Genomic DNA, 16,137 nt, shown 5'->3' with positions numbered 1-16,137 from the left:
TGCCGTAATTTTTTAAAAGTAATAGGAATAGAGATTTAAATTCTAATATGAATAAGAGACAATGGACTTGGTTTAATTTTGGTTTTAAGAAATCTCTTATTAAAAGTGTTTGTGACACAGATAGTCAGTCATCCACCTGAAGCCTGCAAAGATCTCCAGGATGTACAAAAGGAGGGGAAAACTACCAGCACACAGGAGCAAAAGTCTACATTCACTCGTAAGTACTTATAACAGGGCCGGTTCTAACAGGTGTGCAGGGCTTGCGTGCACGCAGACGACCGATTGAATAAATTCGATATAGCCTATCAAAAATTGATGTCGTAAGCAAAATGTTGCAGTCTCCTGAATCTAATATAAATGAATCTCTTAATGTTTTGGGTGAGCTCGTTAAATTTTTAAGGGCAGCTAGATGCGATGAAGCATTTAATACTTACATTAAAGAAGTAGACGATTTAGCTAAAGAAGTAAACATAGTATCCGAATTTTCAGTTGTAAGGAACAGAACTAAAGTTTTCGCCACTTAGATTATAAAAGTCCAGATGAACTTGATGAAGAAATAAAAAATTCAAAAGAACTGTTCAGAATACAATTTTATCTAGTAATTGTTAATACCGCATTAAATTCCATTAAGGAAAGGTTTGAAATTCTGAATGAATATAATAATGTATTTAAATTTCTTTGTGAATTCAGAGAAATGACCGAAGAAAAAATTAAAACATCTTGTGTTGACTTTTCCATCTTGTGTTGACTTTTCCTTGGGAAGGTGTACATTTTGCTTCTGTTCGATATAATTTCTACATTCATTGTACTTTTTCTATTTTTATAAAATTAAAATAAATAGCCTACAGTATATAAAATATTTGATGAATTTTCCTTTGTCAATTAGGCTATATTATACTGTCATAAAAACGTACTAATAGTAATATCCTGGGTTATGCTGTAAATTTATTCGCGATCTGCATTGTTAGGGTAAGGCTACACTAGTTGTTTTTTTTTCGAACATGTACAGCAGTGAATAGTAAATATGCACAGAATGGTGATGTTCTGTACAAATTTTTTCCTTCAACGTGGCTATCACCATTCTTGCATATGTCCTATTCACTGCTGTACATGTTCGAAAAAAACACTAGTGTAGCCTTTCGAAAGGGCGGCCAATTATCTGTAGCACGAAGGCGTCTCAGTCTAAAACCGGCCCTGACTTAAAATATAAATTTTTGATGATCAGAATAGGATATGTCAATGAAAATCAGCACAAATTAATTTAATGATGGTTTAATTGACGTTTAATTAATTATTATTTAATAATTAATTATCACTTATTAATTAATACTAAAAAAACAGCTAAGTTACCAATTCATTATTAATTAATACATTACAAAATAACCAAGGTGTTCCGTGAAAATTTCAGGATTTAGGAAATGTTCCGTTGTAGAAAACATTTGATAAACCCTGATGTAGACAGTGGCTACATTTTTGATGTTTCAAAATTTGCCTTTTCTTCACTACTATAATTAGGATCAACAAAACTTCATATAAGATAATTTAATATTAAAATTTGAAAAACACAGACACATTTTTCTGAAACAAATTATAATAACAATAATTTCAACACTCAATAAAAATGTAGATTACTTTATTGCAGGAGGAAACACGCGTAGAGTTTCGGAAACAACACAATCCAAATATTTCATTTTGTTGACGGTGTCATAACTGAATTCTCCCTGGAAGTAAAGAAAAATAAATTATTAGTGAATTCTAAAGTTAGAAAATTAAATCTCATATTTTAGTAGTATGGATTATTAAGTTGATAATCATCTGTTTACAAATAATGCATATTAATATTTAAGAATCAGTAAGAATCTTAAGACCAAATGCATTTATTTGCTATAGGCCTTGTGGCCTCTTGTATGTGGGAGTGGTGCGTATACAGGAAGTAAATATGACGCCTGCCAAGCTGATCAGACTTTAATGAAGTTTAAAAGTCTAGATAAAATGTTTTGAATTTTAGACTATTTTGTAAATCTTCCGTTCTTTTTTATGCTATATCAATTATTGATGCTTGTCAATAAGCACAATGAAAAGTCCTGCATGGTTAAATTAGAGCCTAGGTAAGCCTACTTTTCTCCAATACAAATAATAAAAATCTGCTTTGGACAACCAAAAGTTTCGTTTTTTGCTGTCTTCATTTGCTATTATCGAACTGCATCGATGCTAATTTTGTATTCAGAGATACGTTTCCCTTTACCTTTCCACAGAGATTGTCTCTAACCATATTCATATGAAAGATATCATTTCCTTCATTGCAGATTTATTTGGATGCATTTACATCTTAGTCGTGTGGTTTTAATTCAACCTGACGAGCAAAACAGCTGAGGTTGGGAAAAACCTGGACTTTGATCTAGTTTAGAAACCCAAGAATTTTTATATGGCTCGTCAAATGATGGGGAGAGTCAGTAGCATATGTACGAAGAGTGAAATCATCCTATCAGGCAGGTTTATCACCCTCAAGACAGGACAATCAGCCAACGAATAATCAATAATAACAGACTTTGCAGATTGCGGTTATGAGTTCGTTATCCTATTAAAAGACGAATGATTTTGAAATGTGCATCATACACATACACCTACGATTGCTCTAGGTGCAAGTGCAAACAGATAATGAGGATGATTTTTCCTATTATTCGTTGATATCTTGCGGAGTGGCATTGCCGTACTGTTTTGATTCACGCTGAAACTGAAGGTCTCACATTAATTCCCTGAGAAGATTCATATTTTTGAAGATTCTTCAGTTGCATCCAGTCTACGATCTTGTTCGTAGGAAGCATATCGAACTTTTCATGAATATTTTCTAATGTTGTTACTGTTGTGATAACAAGTCAGGATATTAAATTCAGGTTTTTCTGGTATTACTTCTCTAATATCGCGTAACGGAATAAAGCTTTTTTCTGTAAGAAGAGTAGCGTGAGGGAAGACAAAGGATATACTTTGAAATTCGGTATTAGATCTTGCTCTGATCGTCCCATATGATTCGAATTTATATTACTGAATAACGACGTGGCAATGATTAGATTCGAAAATAATGATTGAATTGGCTCATAATTTAAACTCCTTCCTTCGACTGTGCACCAATAGAGTTATGACACTTCAGAAACCAAGGAGAATTGCCTAACTTTTCGGGAAATGAGAAGTGTTTTGATGCACAGCTTCGCATAAGTTGCTTACTTTTGAACACACTGTAGCTAAAAAAGGCCGAGAATAGGAGGCCACATGCTCAAGAATTAGAGAAGAGAAATCCGTTGCATTTGTAAGTTTTTATTTATATATGAGGCTTGACAAGCCTCATATATAAATGACAATTTCAAATGGCTTGATAAGTGCCATGTTAGGTGATTAATTTACGATATTTGTAGAATTTAGACTTAAGGGTAAAAAGCTTGGCTTATTTACTTTCAATACAATCCTGTTTACTTTTGTAATGACACTTCTTAACATTTCAGTGTTTCTCGAATCGCTATTATTGCTTCGAAGAGAAAGTTGGTACACTAGTAAAACTAACTACATTTGAAAATGACGAAGAAAGTAGTATCAAACTATATATTTATTATAATTAACATAGTCAATTAAAGCTCCTTTTCTAAGACACTTCCTTTGCAATTTAATTATGCTTGAGGGTAAGAGACAGGAGATACATACATATTCGTCGAAGATCCTATCCACTTCCTCGATAAGCTTTTCCTGACATTCCGGATGTATAGCCAAGTTGTGTGCAGTAAAAGACAACAGAGATGCGATGTTCTCGTATCCAGCAATGAAGAACAGAAAACAATTGGACACCAGCTCCTCGTGAGAAAGTTCTATAAGTTTAATTGAATAATAATAGTCAATAGCTGATTTCCTTCTGTTGCATGTAGCGAGTGTAAAAAGTTTCTATGCATCACAATTTTTTTAAAACAAATATTACTTCATATTGTTTTAACTGAATTAAAAGTAGTATGAACCTAACTTATTTATGGCCTATACAAAACGAAGACAAATTAAAAAGTAAATTGATAATAAAATATCTCATAGAATTCGAAAATATAGAATGTATTTTTGATAATTATAAATTAGGAATTATACTGTTACAAAATTTTATCCTTCACAAATCCTGGACTCAGTTCACTACTTATATTTCAATATAATAACATTTCTTAAAAATATGGATTTATAACTGTGTTAGAGGAAATTCTAAATCGAAAAATAAAGTAATACTTAAACGCAACAAACACAAACAGTTTGATATAGGTAAAATGCCACACAAAAATCACTGAAATAATAATCTTGGTAGTATTATCAAATAGTAAAATAAATCATGATGATATAAAATTGATTTAGTTCAAAGGAGTTGCATTTAACATGCATTTCGAAATTAGACCTTTTCAGAATTAGTATAGTGAGTACTAGAAATGAACAGCCTTTTCACCCGAGAAAATTTTATGCGTCCCCGGCTATATAGGTATATAAAATAGGTAAATCAAACATTTACTGATAATAAATCATAAGAAATTTATTTTAAAACAATTTGGTATACATACAATTTGGTATACATATAATTTTATCATTTACATAAAGAATTACAAACAATAGCCTCGAATCTGAATGAATTTTTGGTCGCTGCACGTTAGGAAACTTTTTACCATTGCCAAATTTTTCGCAACCCCCAACATTCGGTTACGTGACCCCATTTGAGGTCGTGACCCACCGTTTAAGAAGCTCTGCTCTAGAGCATGCAGGAACGAATGAGTGGCGTCAGTGTGATATCCTGTACTAGGACAAACTAAATAAACCGCATTCTGGCATTCCATATTTTTGAAAAATTAAAGGGAAAAAACAAGCCAATTATGAACAGAATTCAGAAATTCATCTAACATCAAATGACACAGCCCTGTCCTCGATTCGTGACATCATTGGCTGATAAGATCAGTGATGAGTACGGAATTTTTGGAATTTCGCTGAGGGGCACATCTGTTTGTGACGTCGTGTTGTGTCTTTCGGTTCGCATGTGGAATTCTCGGTAATTGTCCACGTATAGAACTGTGGGTGATGGTTTGAGATAAGATAAGGATCATATCTCTCGTCACATTGTGTCTTTTGGTTCGAGTATGGAATTTTGGGTAATTGTTCACGTATGGAATTTTGGGTGATGGTTAGAGATAAGATAGAATGGAATCCTTGGAATTTCCCTAGGTCACAAATCCGTCAATGACTTCACGTTGTGTCTTTGGTTCGAGTGTACAATTGTGGGTAATGGTTTTAGTATGGAATCAAGGATCTGGTCTTTTGACCCCAGTTGTTGATGCCGTCAAGTTTTGTTTGCATGTGGCATTGTGGGTAACGGTTTTAGTATGGAATTCTGGGTGATGTTTAGAGTATGAAATGTTTGGAATTTCCAAACATTCCATGGGGAGTATATCATCCGTCATTGATGTCACATTGTGTCATTAGTTCTTGCATGTAAATATGGGTAATGGTGACAGCCTGGAATTCTGGGATGTGGCAGTTTTGTCAGTGACATGAGATGAGCTTTTTTGTTCGTATGTGGCATTATGGGTAATTATTAGAGATTGGAATTCTGAGAGGATATTTGGTCAATAGTTGGGGTCATCGGCTCGTATGTGGAACTATGGGAAAAAATTTGTCAATAGATTGCAGTAGACATTTTCTAAAATAATTAACTACTGGATTTCAGTGGGTCCCTTTACCCTCCTCCCCATCAAACACACAGTTTTTTCCCTCATATACATAACTCATCCGAATATTTTGATTTGTCTAAAATTTTAAGATCTTAAAGTTCATTACGTTTTTCTAATTGTTAACTTTATTACAAATTCTAAGCAGAATAACTGAGAGAAAAAAGTAATAAATTATGTGTGAATTCACTGTGACTTCAAAAAATATATGTGGTCTTACTTAAATTTGCAGCTCAAACACGTACTAATTTTTTTCGTTATTTTCCATGTTCACATTTTCTAAAATGTTATATCAAAATTGGAGATGTTAATGTCAGCTCTTTGCTTTATGCAGATGATGTTATAATTCTAAATAAATCCACTACAAGTCTGCAAGATTCTCTGACTAAATTGAATAGCTGTTGTAATAGATATGGTATGAAGGTCAGCAATAAAAAGACAAAGACAATGAAAATAGGCAGAATCATTGAAAATGTCAACTGTGTTGTGAATGGAGAACCGGTGGAACAAGTAAAACATTTCAGCTACTTAGGCACAATTTTTACTGAAAATGGTAAACTAAATATAGAAATAGACAACAGAATCAGCAAAGCTGGTATCGTGGGAAGTCAATTGAATAAATTCATATGGAATAAGAAAGAAATTAGTCGGAACACTAAATTAGCTGTATACAAGACTGTGTTCAAACCAATTTTAACTTATGGATCTGAGAGCTGGGTCAGAGTAAAACACTTGACCAAAGACTAGAGACCGCAGATATGAGAGTCCTAAGAAAGATTAGAGGCGTGAACAGATGGCATCAATGGCAATATCATATTAAAAATGAGGATATTAGGAAAGAACTTGACATTGTCAGCATCCAGGAATGCGTTAGCAGAGCTAATCTCAGATGGTATGGTCACTTAAATAGAATGGGAGAGGAAAGATTAGCAAAACAAGTGTTCTCTGCCAGGTTGGCAGGAAAACGACCCAGAGGAAGACCAAGATATAGGTGGATTGATACGGTACAAAGTGCCTTAGACGATAGAAATATAAGATCTGATAATGTTGGAGTCTTGACAAGTAACAGACTGATTTGGAGGAAAATTGTAGATAGGAAGTTAGTAATGATGTAATTTTTTCATGTAGTACTGTCATATCCTGTACAGCCCTTGAGGGTACATGGCAGGAATTTGATGATGATGATGACATTTTCTAAAATAATTAACTACTGGATATCAGTGGTGTCCCCCCTCAAACACACACACACACACACACACACACACACACACACACACACACACACACACACACACACACACACACACACACACACACACACACACACACACACACACACACACACACACACACACACACACACACACACACACACACACACACACACACACACACACACACACACACACACAATCTTTTTTTCTTTCTTTCATGTTCACATTTTCTAAAATAATTAATTACTGGATATCAGTTTTACTGCTTCTATGTCATGTTTAAGATCTTAATAACTTCATTACTTTTCTAAGTAAATGTTAACTTTATTACAAATTCTAAGCAGGATAAATATTCATAATGATGAAACGGTTATTTTTGACCCAAGAACTATAGAAGAGATTGACTTCTATTTTGGTTTATAGGTCAGATTTATTACATAATAAGTTACACCAACTAGTTTCGCCAACTATAGCTGTTGGCTTCGTCAGGATAAAAGATATATAGATGTAAGACCACTTAAACGCTAAAACGTTTACAATAAAACTGTAAGTGAACAGAATACAATTGCATTTAAAAAAAATCAGAAGAACACGTACATCACATGCATAGAGCGTGTATGATCTCACTTGTTGTTATGTAGGAACGTTCTGTAATTTGCAGCAACATTTAATTCTGGCAAGTTTAAAGATCTAATGAGGGTCTTCCAGATCTCAGGCAGAATTAATCCTTGGTTACAGTATAGGTTTTGTTTTGAAAGAATAACTGTCATGGCTTCTTTTATCATTCGGGAGCAGAAATCTTCCTCTATGTAGGGCATGGAGCTTTTGTCCCATTCTGTAGTGTGGTTTGTCCTAGAGAAATGAAAGGCTAACCCGATTTGTCTTCTCTATTATTGTTAACATCTCCTATGTGTTCCTTTTTCCTGATTTCAAAACTTCTAGAAGTCTGGTCAATATAGTTCAAGCTGCATGAGCAGGAGATGTTGTAGACTCCAGCATATTTGTAAAAAGGATGACTGTCTTTTGGAGATCTTAAGAATTGGCGGATGGTCTTTGAAGGTTTAAGAGCCACATGTATTCCATGTGGCTTGAGGAGTCTGGCAATCTTATTGGAAACTGTCACTGTATATGGAATAATGATAGTGGAATTATAATGTATATCTTCTGGCAAAGATATACATTATAATTCCTGACGAAGACAACAGCAATAATTGGCGAAACTAGTTGGTATAAATTAGTATGTAATAATTCTGACCCATAAACCCAAATATAAGTCAATCTTTCCTATAGGATAAATAATCTTAAATATGGAGAACACCTCAATGATACATTAATTTCTTCAATTAAGTTTACATACAAGCATATTCACAATGAAAAATTATTTACAAGTATATTCACAATGAAAAATTCAAACATGCAATTACCTAGAAATATTTCAGAAGGATTTTTCACTTTTGCTATTTTCCTGAAGAAAGAAAATGCCAGCAAAGTTTGGTCGATTGGTAGAGCCTCTGCTACTAATAGCTCGCAAGAAGTTAAGCAAGTTTGAGCGCGGTTAGCCGTTGGAAGGGGCTCTCTCCATCGATCTGTCTATGCACTCCCTGGAGGTATCACATAATAATAATAATAATAATTTCAAATGGTTTTGGGTTCGCTCATTTTCTTTACTTTACAGGATACACAAAACAGCACAGTACAGTACAACACACAAGATGATCTGCACCTTGAAAGAACGAATTGCAGTAAATGCACTAAAAAGGCAGTCGATTCTTGTTCCTTATAGGTTTCTGTCCAATGTGACATCATTGAGTTGAAGTGGAAAGGGACATTTTGTCTTGGGTATGTGTGCCTTCCTGTGTATGTGTGTATTTTGTTCGTTTTCAGTAGTGACTTATGGGTAATGGATTTAGTATTCAATTCTTGGTGATGTTTAGAGTATGGAATGCTTGGAATTTCCATGGAGAACCATCCGTCATTGACATCATGTTGTGTCTTTGGTTCGAGTGTGGAATTCTGGGTAATGGTTCACGTATGGAATTGCTGATGATTGTTAAAGATAAGATAAGGATAAGAGACGTCGTTGAGCTGATAATGGTTAGAGTATGGAAACCTTGGAATTTCCCTGGGGACCTACCCGTCACTGACATCACGTTGTGTCTTTGGTTTGAGTGTGGAATTGTGGGTAAAGGTTGGAGTGTGGAATTCTGGATGATGGTTAGAATATGAAATCCACGGTAATGATTAGAGTATGGAATTCTGACAAGTGAGATGAGGTTTTTTGTTTTTGTTCGCTTGTGGCATTACGGATTTTTTTTCTGTTTCGGGCATTAATTTCACAGTAGGGATATATTTTTTTAAAACTCTGTTATTATGTTTACGTATTTTTTCCAACATAAATAAATAATTATTTATTATTATTTCAACTGCATATTAGGTCTGGTACAATAATTTTCAACTTAATTCCTCTGTTACAACTTCCAAAGATTACACTTTATAACTGCCATATTTTTCTTTAGCATTAGCAAGTCTTAACTCTTCGGGCAATTCACAATTGAATTCACTTATTTGAAGAAGATGATTAGAGTTTTCATTTTAAAAGCAAAATAATTAATAGATATCAGTTTTTCCCCCACTTTTTTTTTCCTTTCGTTCCCTGCATTAATTTCACTGTAGTGATGGCAGTACCATTTGGTGATTTTAGTGTGTGGGTGTGTATGATATTTCATATCTACAACTGAGAAGAACAGGCAGGGATGACAATGATATTCCATCATCACTGTTTTCCCCTTACCCTCTATTTGGTTCTTAGTGCCAGAATTGTATTAAGATAAAATTATGAATTGATATATCGACTTCTAAGAATAGTTATCTATTATTATTTCAGCTGAATATTATCAATGTAGTACACTTTCTTCATTTCTATGTTACAAATTTCCAAACATTTAAAAATTTAGACTACAGTGTTATCTTTATGTGAGTGTAAAAGCCAAAGGTGTCTAATCATGACTCTTATCCTGTCTTTTGATGTTTATGTGGCGTCCGTCTGTGATGCTAATGACACCAACATTCTAATTGAAGTTATTAGTTCTAGTTTTCGAGTATATGGACGAAATGTTTACAGTTGGTTCTTAGTGATGGACTTGTATCAAGTGAGAAAATTATGAAATGATATATCAATTTCTAAGCAGTATAACTGAGTAAAAAAAAATTAAAATATTTTTTGCATGCATAATTAAGCAGAAATCTATGTTTCCAATAATCTTTTTACAAATATAACTCAAACATGTAATATATATATATGTATATATATATATTACATTTACGTTTTCTTGTATTATGTTGTATTATGATCTGTGTTAATGATTCTGCTTAAAGATTTCTTTGTCACCGATTTTTACATATATGGTTTTCTTATATAGATCTTAAAAGTTAATTACTTTTTCCTAAAGAAATATTAACTTTTTTCAGACCAACAACAGAAAACTTTGTTCATTTAAGTTTACAAATGCATATTTTATTTTTCTGAAATATTATTTACAAGTATATTCACAGAGAAAAATTCGATCATGTATTTACCTAGGAATATTTCACAAGATTTAGTTTACACTCTTAAAATGAGTTCAATAAATAAAATGTTCATTACTCACTGTTTCTTGGTTACATTACATCAAAATAGCTGGTCACGCAAAAGAGTCTTAAACTCATGAGCAGCACAAGGATCAGGCAAGGAAGGTGACCAGCCTGACAAGGAAGGTAAAATCAATTTATGAAAAAAATCTAAATGAGAAGGTCGAAGGAAATACAAAAGAATTCTTTTGCTATGTGGAAAGAATGACTTTAGAAGATTAACCTTAATGAGTGATGATGGTCACGAGGAGACAAAAGTGGATAAAATAGTTGAGTTACTGAGTGACAGTTTCCAAGAATATATCATCCTAGTAAGGTTACTGCTTTAACTTATGGGGAAAAAGTAAATGCTGTGGAGGGAAGACCACTTATGTTCCCACGTTAGTGTGACAGACACTAAGGTGGGAACAGAAATGGATGAAGTGGAGGTTCCTAAAATATTTCAGATTCTCAATGTAAATACAGCTGTGTGATTAGATGGGATATAGATGTGGGATTAGATGGGATTGGCTAGGGTTTGCTGGATTACTCAAAATAACTCATTGGCATGTATGCAAAAAATATGGCCTTCCTACTTCTGATAACTGGTCGCAGCATAAAATACAGGCAGTATTGGAAAACGAAACAGCAAAAATTCTCTGGGACTTCAGAATACAAACTGATCGGCATTTGGAACACAACAGACCTGACATCACAATTATCGAACATCCACAGGTTTGGATCATCGATATTGCAGTACCCAGTGATAACACCATTAACAACAAAGAACTGGAAAAAATTACTAAATATCGTGATCTGACAATCGAAGTTGGCTAACTGTGTCTTAAACACACCAATATTATACCAATACTTATCGGTGCACTTGCTGCAATTTCAAACCATCCACCCATTTACAGCGATTAAACATCAGTGAAGTGACCCCATGTGATCTACAAAAAAACAGCATTACTTGGAACTAGGCCGCCAAGAGAAACCTTCAGTCCCGTGACAAGTCTGTGGTCTGGGTCCCACTTAAAAAAGTGCATCACTTTTGTTTAATAAAAAAAAATCACATATAACATTAAACATTTATTTAAAAAAGTGTACAATAAATTCAAAATTCGATACATTACATACCATACAAAATACAAACATTAAATAAAAAGAGAATTTTTAAATTTTTATTGCCTCATCCACTTCCTCACTTTATGGTTAGCGAAATCTTTAATCATCTCGTCATAATCAACCTGTTGCATGTTCTATTGATAGAAAAGCTAAGCCGTTTAATCTTTCCTGGAGCATTGATTATCTACAGAAGCCCTTTATTGCTGAAAGTTTACTAAACGCTCTTTCACCTTCGGCAACTGTTACTCATATTGTGCAAAAAACTCTGATTGAAGTACATATTTTGGGAAAAACACCATGAAGTTGAAATTTATAAATGATATTTAATAAATCTAGTCCCGGTATAACATCTTTAAACGTGGCGTTATAAATCTTTTTTATGTGATAGATTTCGTCTTTCAGAGATGATGTTAAGTCTTTCGAATATTTATTTATTAAATTCTTGCACGAGTCAGAAATTTCTTGATGATTCATTGTTTGAAAATTTAACATTGGTGAAAATAAATTCTGAATGTTTTTTAAAGAAGTGAAACGCATGTGAAGTTGCGAAATAATTGTATCCAGTATAACAAAATATTCAGTTCTTTTAAAATGTCCTTGTGTATCATCTCCATCTGCACTTTCTTCATCTTCTAGCTTTATTCTCTTCGCTTTCGATCGTTTTTCGATATTTGGGGTTATAGCCAATTCACTTGCAACAAGTGTAGCTTCAGAGAGAACATCTTGCCACTTATTTCTAAAATGTTCAAGTTCTTTCAGAAGAAGAGACTCAACATTTGCTGTTGCAATATCAATCGATATGGTACTAGATTGCAATATTTTATTTCGTTCGTCAATGGAAACTAAGCTTTTAAACCAAATTGTTGCAAAAAGGATTGCTTTTAAACTTGAAAAATATCGTTTCAGAGCAACAGCTTCAGAATGACCTTCACTTGATAATTTCCCAGTCAAAATTACATCTTATAAAGCTTTTAAAACACTTGGAAGTTTCTGAGCAACCGGTCTAACTGCATCGATTCTACAACTCCAGCGAGTTTGAGAGAAACCATGAAGAGAACAGCCAGTTTTTTCTAATAAAATTTGCCATCTCATTGGGCTTGAGCTAAAAAAATGCAAATAAAAGCTCCTAGCTTCCAAAATATATTGTACTTTCTGAACACCATTTAGCTGCATTTATGCCCACTACATTCAGTGAATGTGCTGCACATGGGGAATAAAGAGAAGTTTCATTTTATTTTTCAATAAAAGACCGAACACCTTTTATTTTTCCACTCATATTTGCAGCATTGTTATATCCCTGACCTCTGCAGTCTTGTATGTCAATTTCTAGTTGATTGAAGCGTTCTATTAATTTTTGTGCTATTTCTTCTCCAGTTCTATGATAAAAATGAAGAAATTCTATAAGCCTTTCAATAATTATCCAATTATGAGTTAAAGAATCTATGAAAACATATCATAGTATTAAAACATTTTGTTCGATATGTGACGAATCTGGAGTTGAGTCACAAATTATTGAATAATAAATGGACTTCTCTCTTTTGCTTAAAATTTTGTTTAATACAAAATTACTGAAAATGTCAATGAATTCATTTTGAGTTTTCCACGATAAACAATGGGCCTGAAGTCATTGGCCGGTGTTTTGCGATTCTTTTACCTTTTGTAAATGTTCTTTTAGTATGGGATCATAATGTGCAACTAATTCTAATATACCCAGAAAGTTCTACAACTCCAGCAAGTTTGAGATAGACCACAAAGAGAACAGCCAGTTTTTTCTAATAAAATTTGCCATCTCATTGGGCTTCAGCAAAAAAATGCAAATAAAGACTCCAAGTTTCCAAATATATATTGTACTTTCCAAACAACATTTAGCTGCATTTACGCCCACTACTTTCACATCTTTTAAGCAATTCATACATTTTTTTGTTTCGTTAATAACTAAATTTTCCATTTTGTTGTTTACTCCGTTAACAGTTAGAAATCGTTCTAATTGCCTCCAGGATAAGAAGCACTGTTTATGAGATCGCGATTTTTCATGATCAGGCAAACATGTATATAACATTTGCAACTTTTGTTTTGGAGTACAAAACCCTTCTGATTTACTTAAATGACTGACAAGTTTACTTTTTGTATCATTGCTAAAATAATAGACAGGTAACACAATATAAGGCTTGTTTGCTTGAACTCTAGCGTAACTAGTCTCGAACTAACTGATTACGGCCATTTATTTGATAACGGAGAATAAAGTAAATATGAAAAAACTTTTCTACCTTTATAATCTTTTGGCATTAACTTGACCACATCATTTAAATCAGATTCGGATTTTAGTCCTTTAACAATTATTAATTGCCGATTTACATCACTAAAGAAATCTAGCCAAGTACCTGGATCTTCGTAATTTATAACTTCGGTAGCTTCTAAGTTGGTAGTCGCTTCAGCTTCACCTCTAGTTGACGTAAATTCTTCATATATTAAATCGCTGTTAGCAACTGCATCAGTAGTAGGGGTGGCACTAATGACCAGATCAAGATAAGATAAGGAATCGTGACTTCGTTGGTTGATAAGAAGATGACGTCATTGTGGGCATGACGTCATGAGATTGGAATGTTTGGAATTTCCCTGGGGGCATATGTGTCAGTGAGATGAGTTCTTGTGTTTTGGTTAGCGTATGGAATTATGGGTGATGGTAGAGATAAGGATTCGTGATGTGATTGGTGGGGCACTAGTGACCAGATCAAGATCAAGATAAGATAAGGAATCGTGTCATGGGTGTGTGTTGTTATCAGATGAAGATAAGTGACGTCATTTGTTAGTTGTAAATAAGTGACGTTGTTGTTTTGAATGGAAAGGGAGATATATTAGTGTATAAGGAATCGTGTTGTGATTGGTGGGACACTAGTGACCAGATCAAGATAAAGATAAGACGAGGAATCTTGACATGAAGGTTTGTTGTTATAGAGTTTTGAATGTTTAGAATTTTCGCTGGGCCCCTCGTCTGTCAGGGACATCACGTGGTGATTTTGGTTTGCATTGTGGGTTATATTTAGAGATAAGAATCGTGACATCATGTGTTTGGAAATTTCTGGGGAACATATGTCTCTATGTGATATCACATGGTGGTTTGGTTTGGCTATGGAATTGTGGGCGATGTTTTTGAGATAAGATATCTTGGAATTTTTGCAGGGTGACACACATACGTCATTGTCGTCATGTTTTGTGTTTGGTTGTCTACTGATGAGTGTACTAATTTTCAATACAGTTTGGAGCATTTCTTTCCTGTTAAACGGTGGGAATTCTTAAAGAAAGTCATAATGGCGGTCGTATTTAGAATTTTACTAAATAATTTAATTATATGCTAATATCACTCAAACATACATATTTTTTTTTCTTCTATAGATGGCTGTACTAATTTTTCAATACATTTTGGGGTATTTCTTTCCTATTAAAGGGGGGATTCTTAGAGTAGAGTAGAGTCTAGTGGCAACATTGATTCGAGGTTTTTTTTAATAATTTAATTATATGCAGGTGTCCCTAAACACAAACTTTTTTATACATTTTGGGGTATTTCTTTCCTGTTAAAGGGTGGGAATTTTTAGAGTATAGCAGAGTCTACTAGAGGTTGTGATTAGACTTTCCTGAATAATTAAATTACATGTTGGTGTCCCTCAAACATAAACTTTTTCCTCCGCTGTTATCACTATCAGTTGGAGGTGACATCACTAAAAGATTATTGGTAAATGACAACCTCTTTTCGAATTAACGTTATCTTGTTTACTAATGTTTCGGTAATCGTGTTTTTTGTATACATGAAGAGAAAAAACCAAACAGTATTTTAAAAAAATAAATTAAAAATAAATGGATACTTAAACGCTTACAATAACTTTTTTATATGTAGTCTAGAAATTCTAATGATAATTTACTTACAGGCTTTCAAGAATGATTCTTCTTAATGCAATTAGATATTCCAAATTAGTTGAATTTTATCCACAGCAGAACACACACACACACACAAAAAAACACAAGGTTGAAAGAACGAAATTTCTGTAATAACCAGAAAAACTATTTAACCGTTAATTCCTTCGCATTGGGTCTTTCTGTCTTTTGCTGACTAATATGTTCAGCAGCGATTGGTAATTGTTGTGTCTACTTGTGAACTTTGCTGAATGGGAGGGATTGGAATTCCCCTGGTCTTACTTGAGGGTTTCATAATACATTCCAAACGTCATCTTTTTAATGACTCATATTCTTCCTTTGATGTTTTGCTCAGTATTATCAGTTCGGGGAAGTACAACTGTTTTTCTATAGTTGTTTATTTAATTTAGATTACTATCCAATTGCTTCTCTGTTTAATTCCTTCCCACAGTTGCTTATGCTATGTTTTCATAAGCTTGGTGTGAAAGTCTATGTGCCATTTTGTTTACGGTAAGTGTAATTTCCAGTTTCGAATTCTGAGTGCTGTTAGAGTA

The 16,137-nt window shown here is 33.6% G+C and overlaps 2 protein-coding genes across 2 annotated transcripts in view; both read right to left on the bottom strand.

Moving 5' to 3' along the window:
• The window catches only part of LOC150095498 (cytochrome P450 3A8-like), a 168,972-nt gene that overhangs the window by 40,614 nt on the left and 112,221 nt on the right, over positions 1-16,137 (bottom strand). The window lies entirely within an intron of this gene.
• The window catches only part of LOC150095499 (cytochrome P450 3A8-like), an 80,985-nt gene that overhangs the window by 17,796 nt on the left and 47,052 nt on the right, over positions 1-16,137 (bottom strand). The window contains exons 10-11 of the mRNA XM_090410279.1: positions 3,694-3,854; positions 1,633-1,721 (exon numbers count right to left, since the gene is read on the bottom strand). Of these exons, the coding sequence (XP_090266405.1) occupies positions 1,633-1,721; positions 3,694-3,854 (250 nt within the window). The remainder of the gene's footprint in view (positions 1-1,632; positions 1,722-3,693; positions 3,855-16,137) is intronic.

This window comes from Typopeltis vanoorti, chromosome 20 (assembly GCF_054136105.1).
Source record: "Typopeltis vanoorti isolate ZY-2024b chromosome 20, IOZ_Tvanoo_1.0, whole genome shotgun sequence".
Taxonomy (NCBI): Eukaryota; Metazoa; Arthropoda; class Arachnida; order Uropygi; family Thelyphonidae; genus Typopeltis; species Typopeltis vanoorti.
Note: the sequence above shows the minus strand (reverse complement) of the source record. Positions and strands in the feature narration are given on the sequence as shown.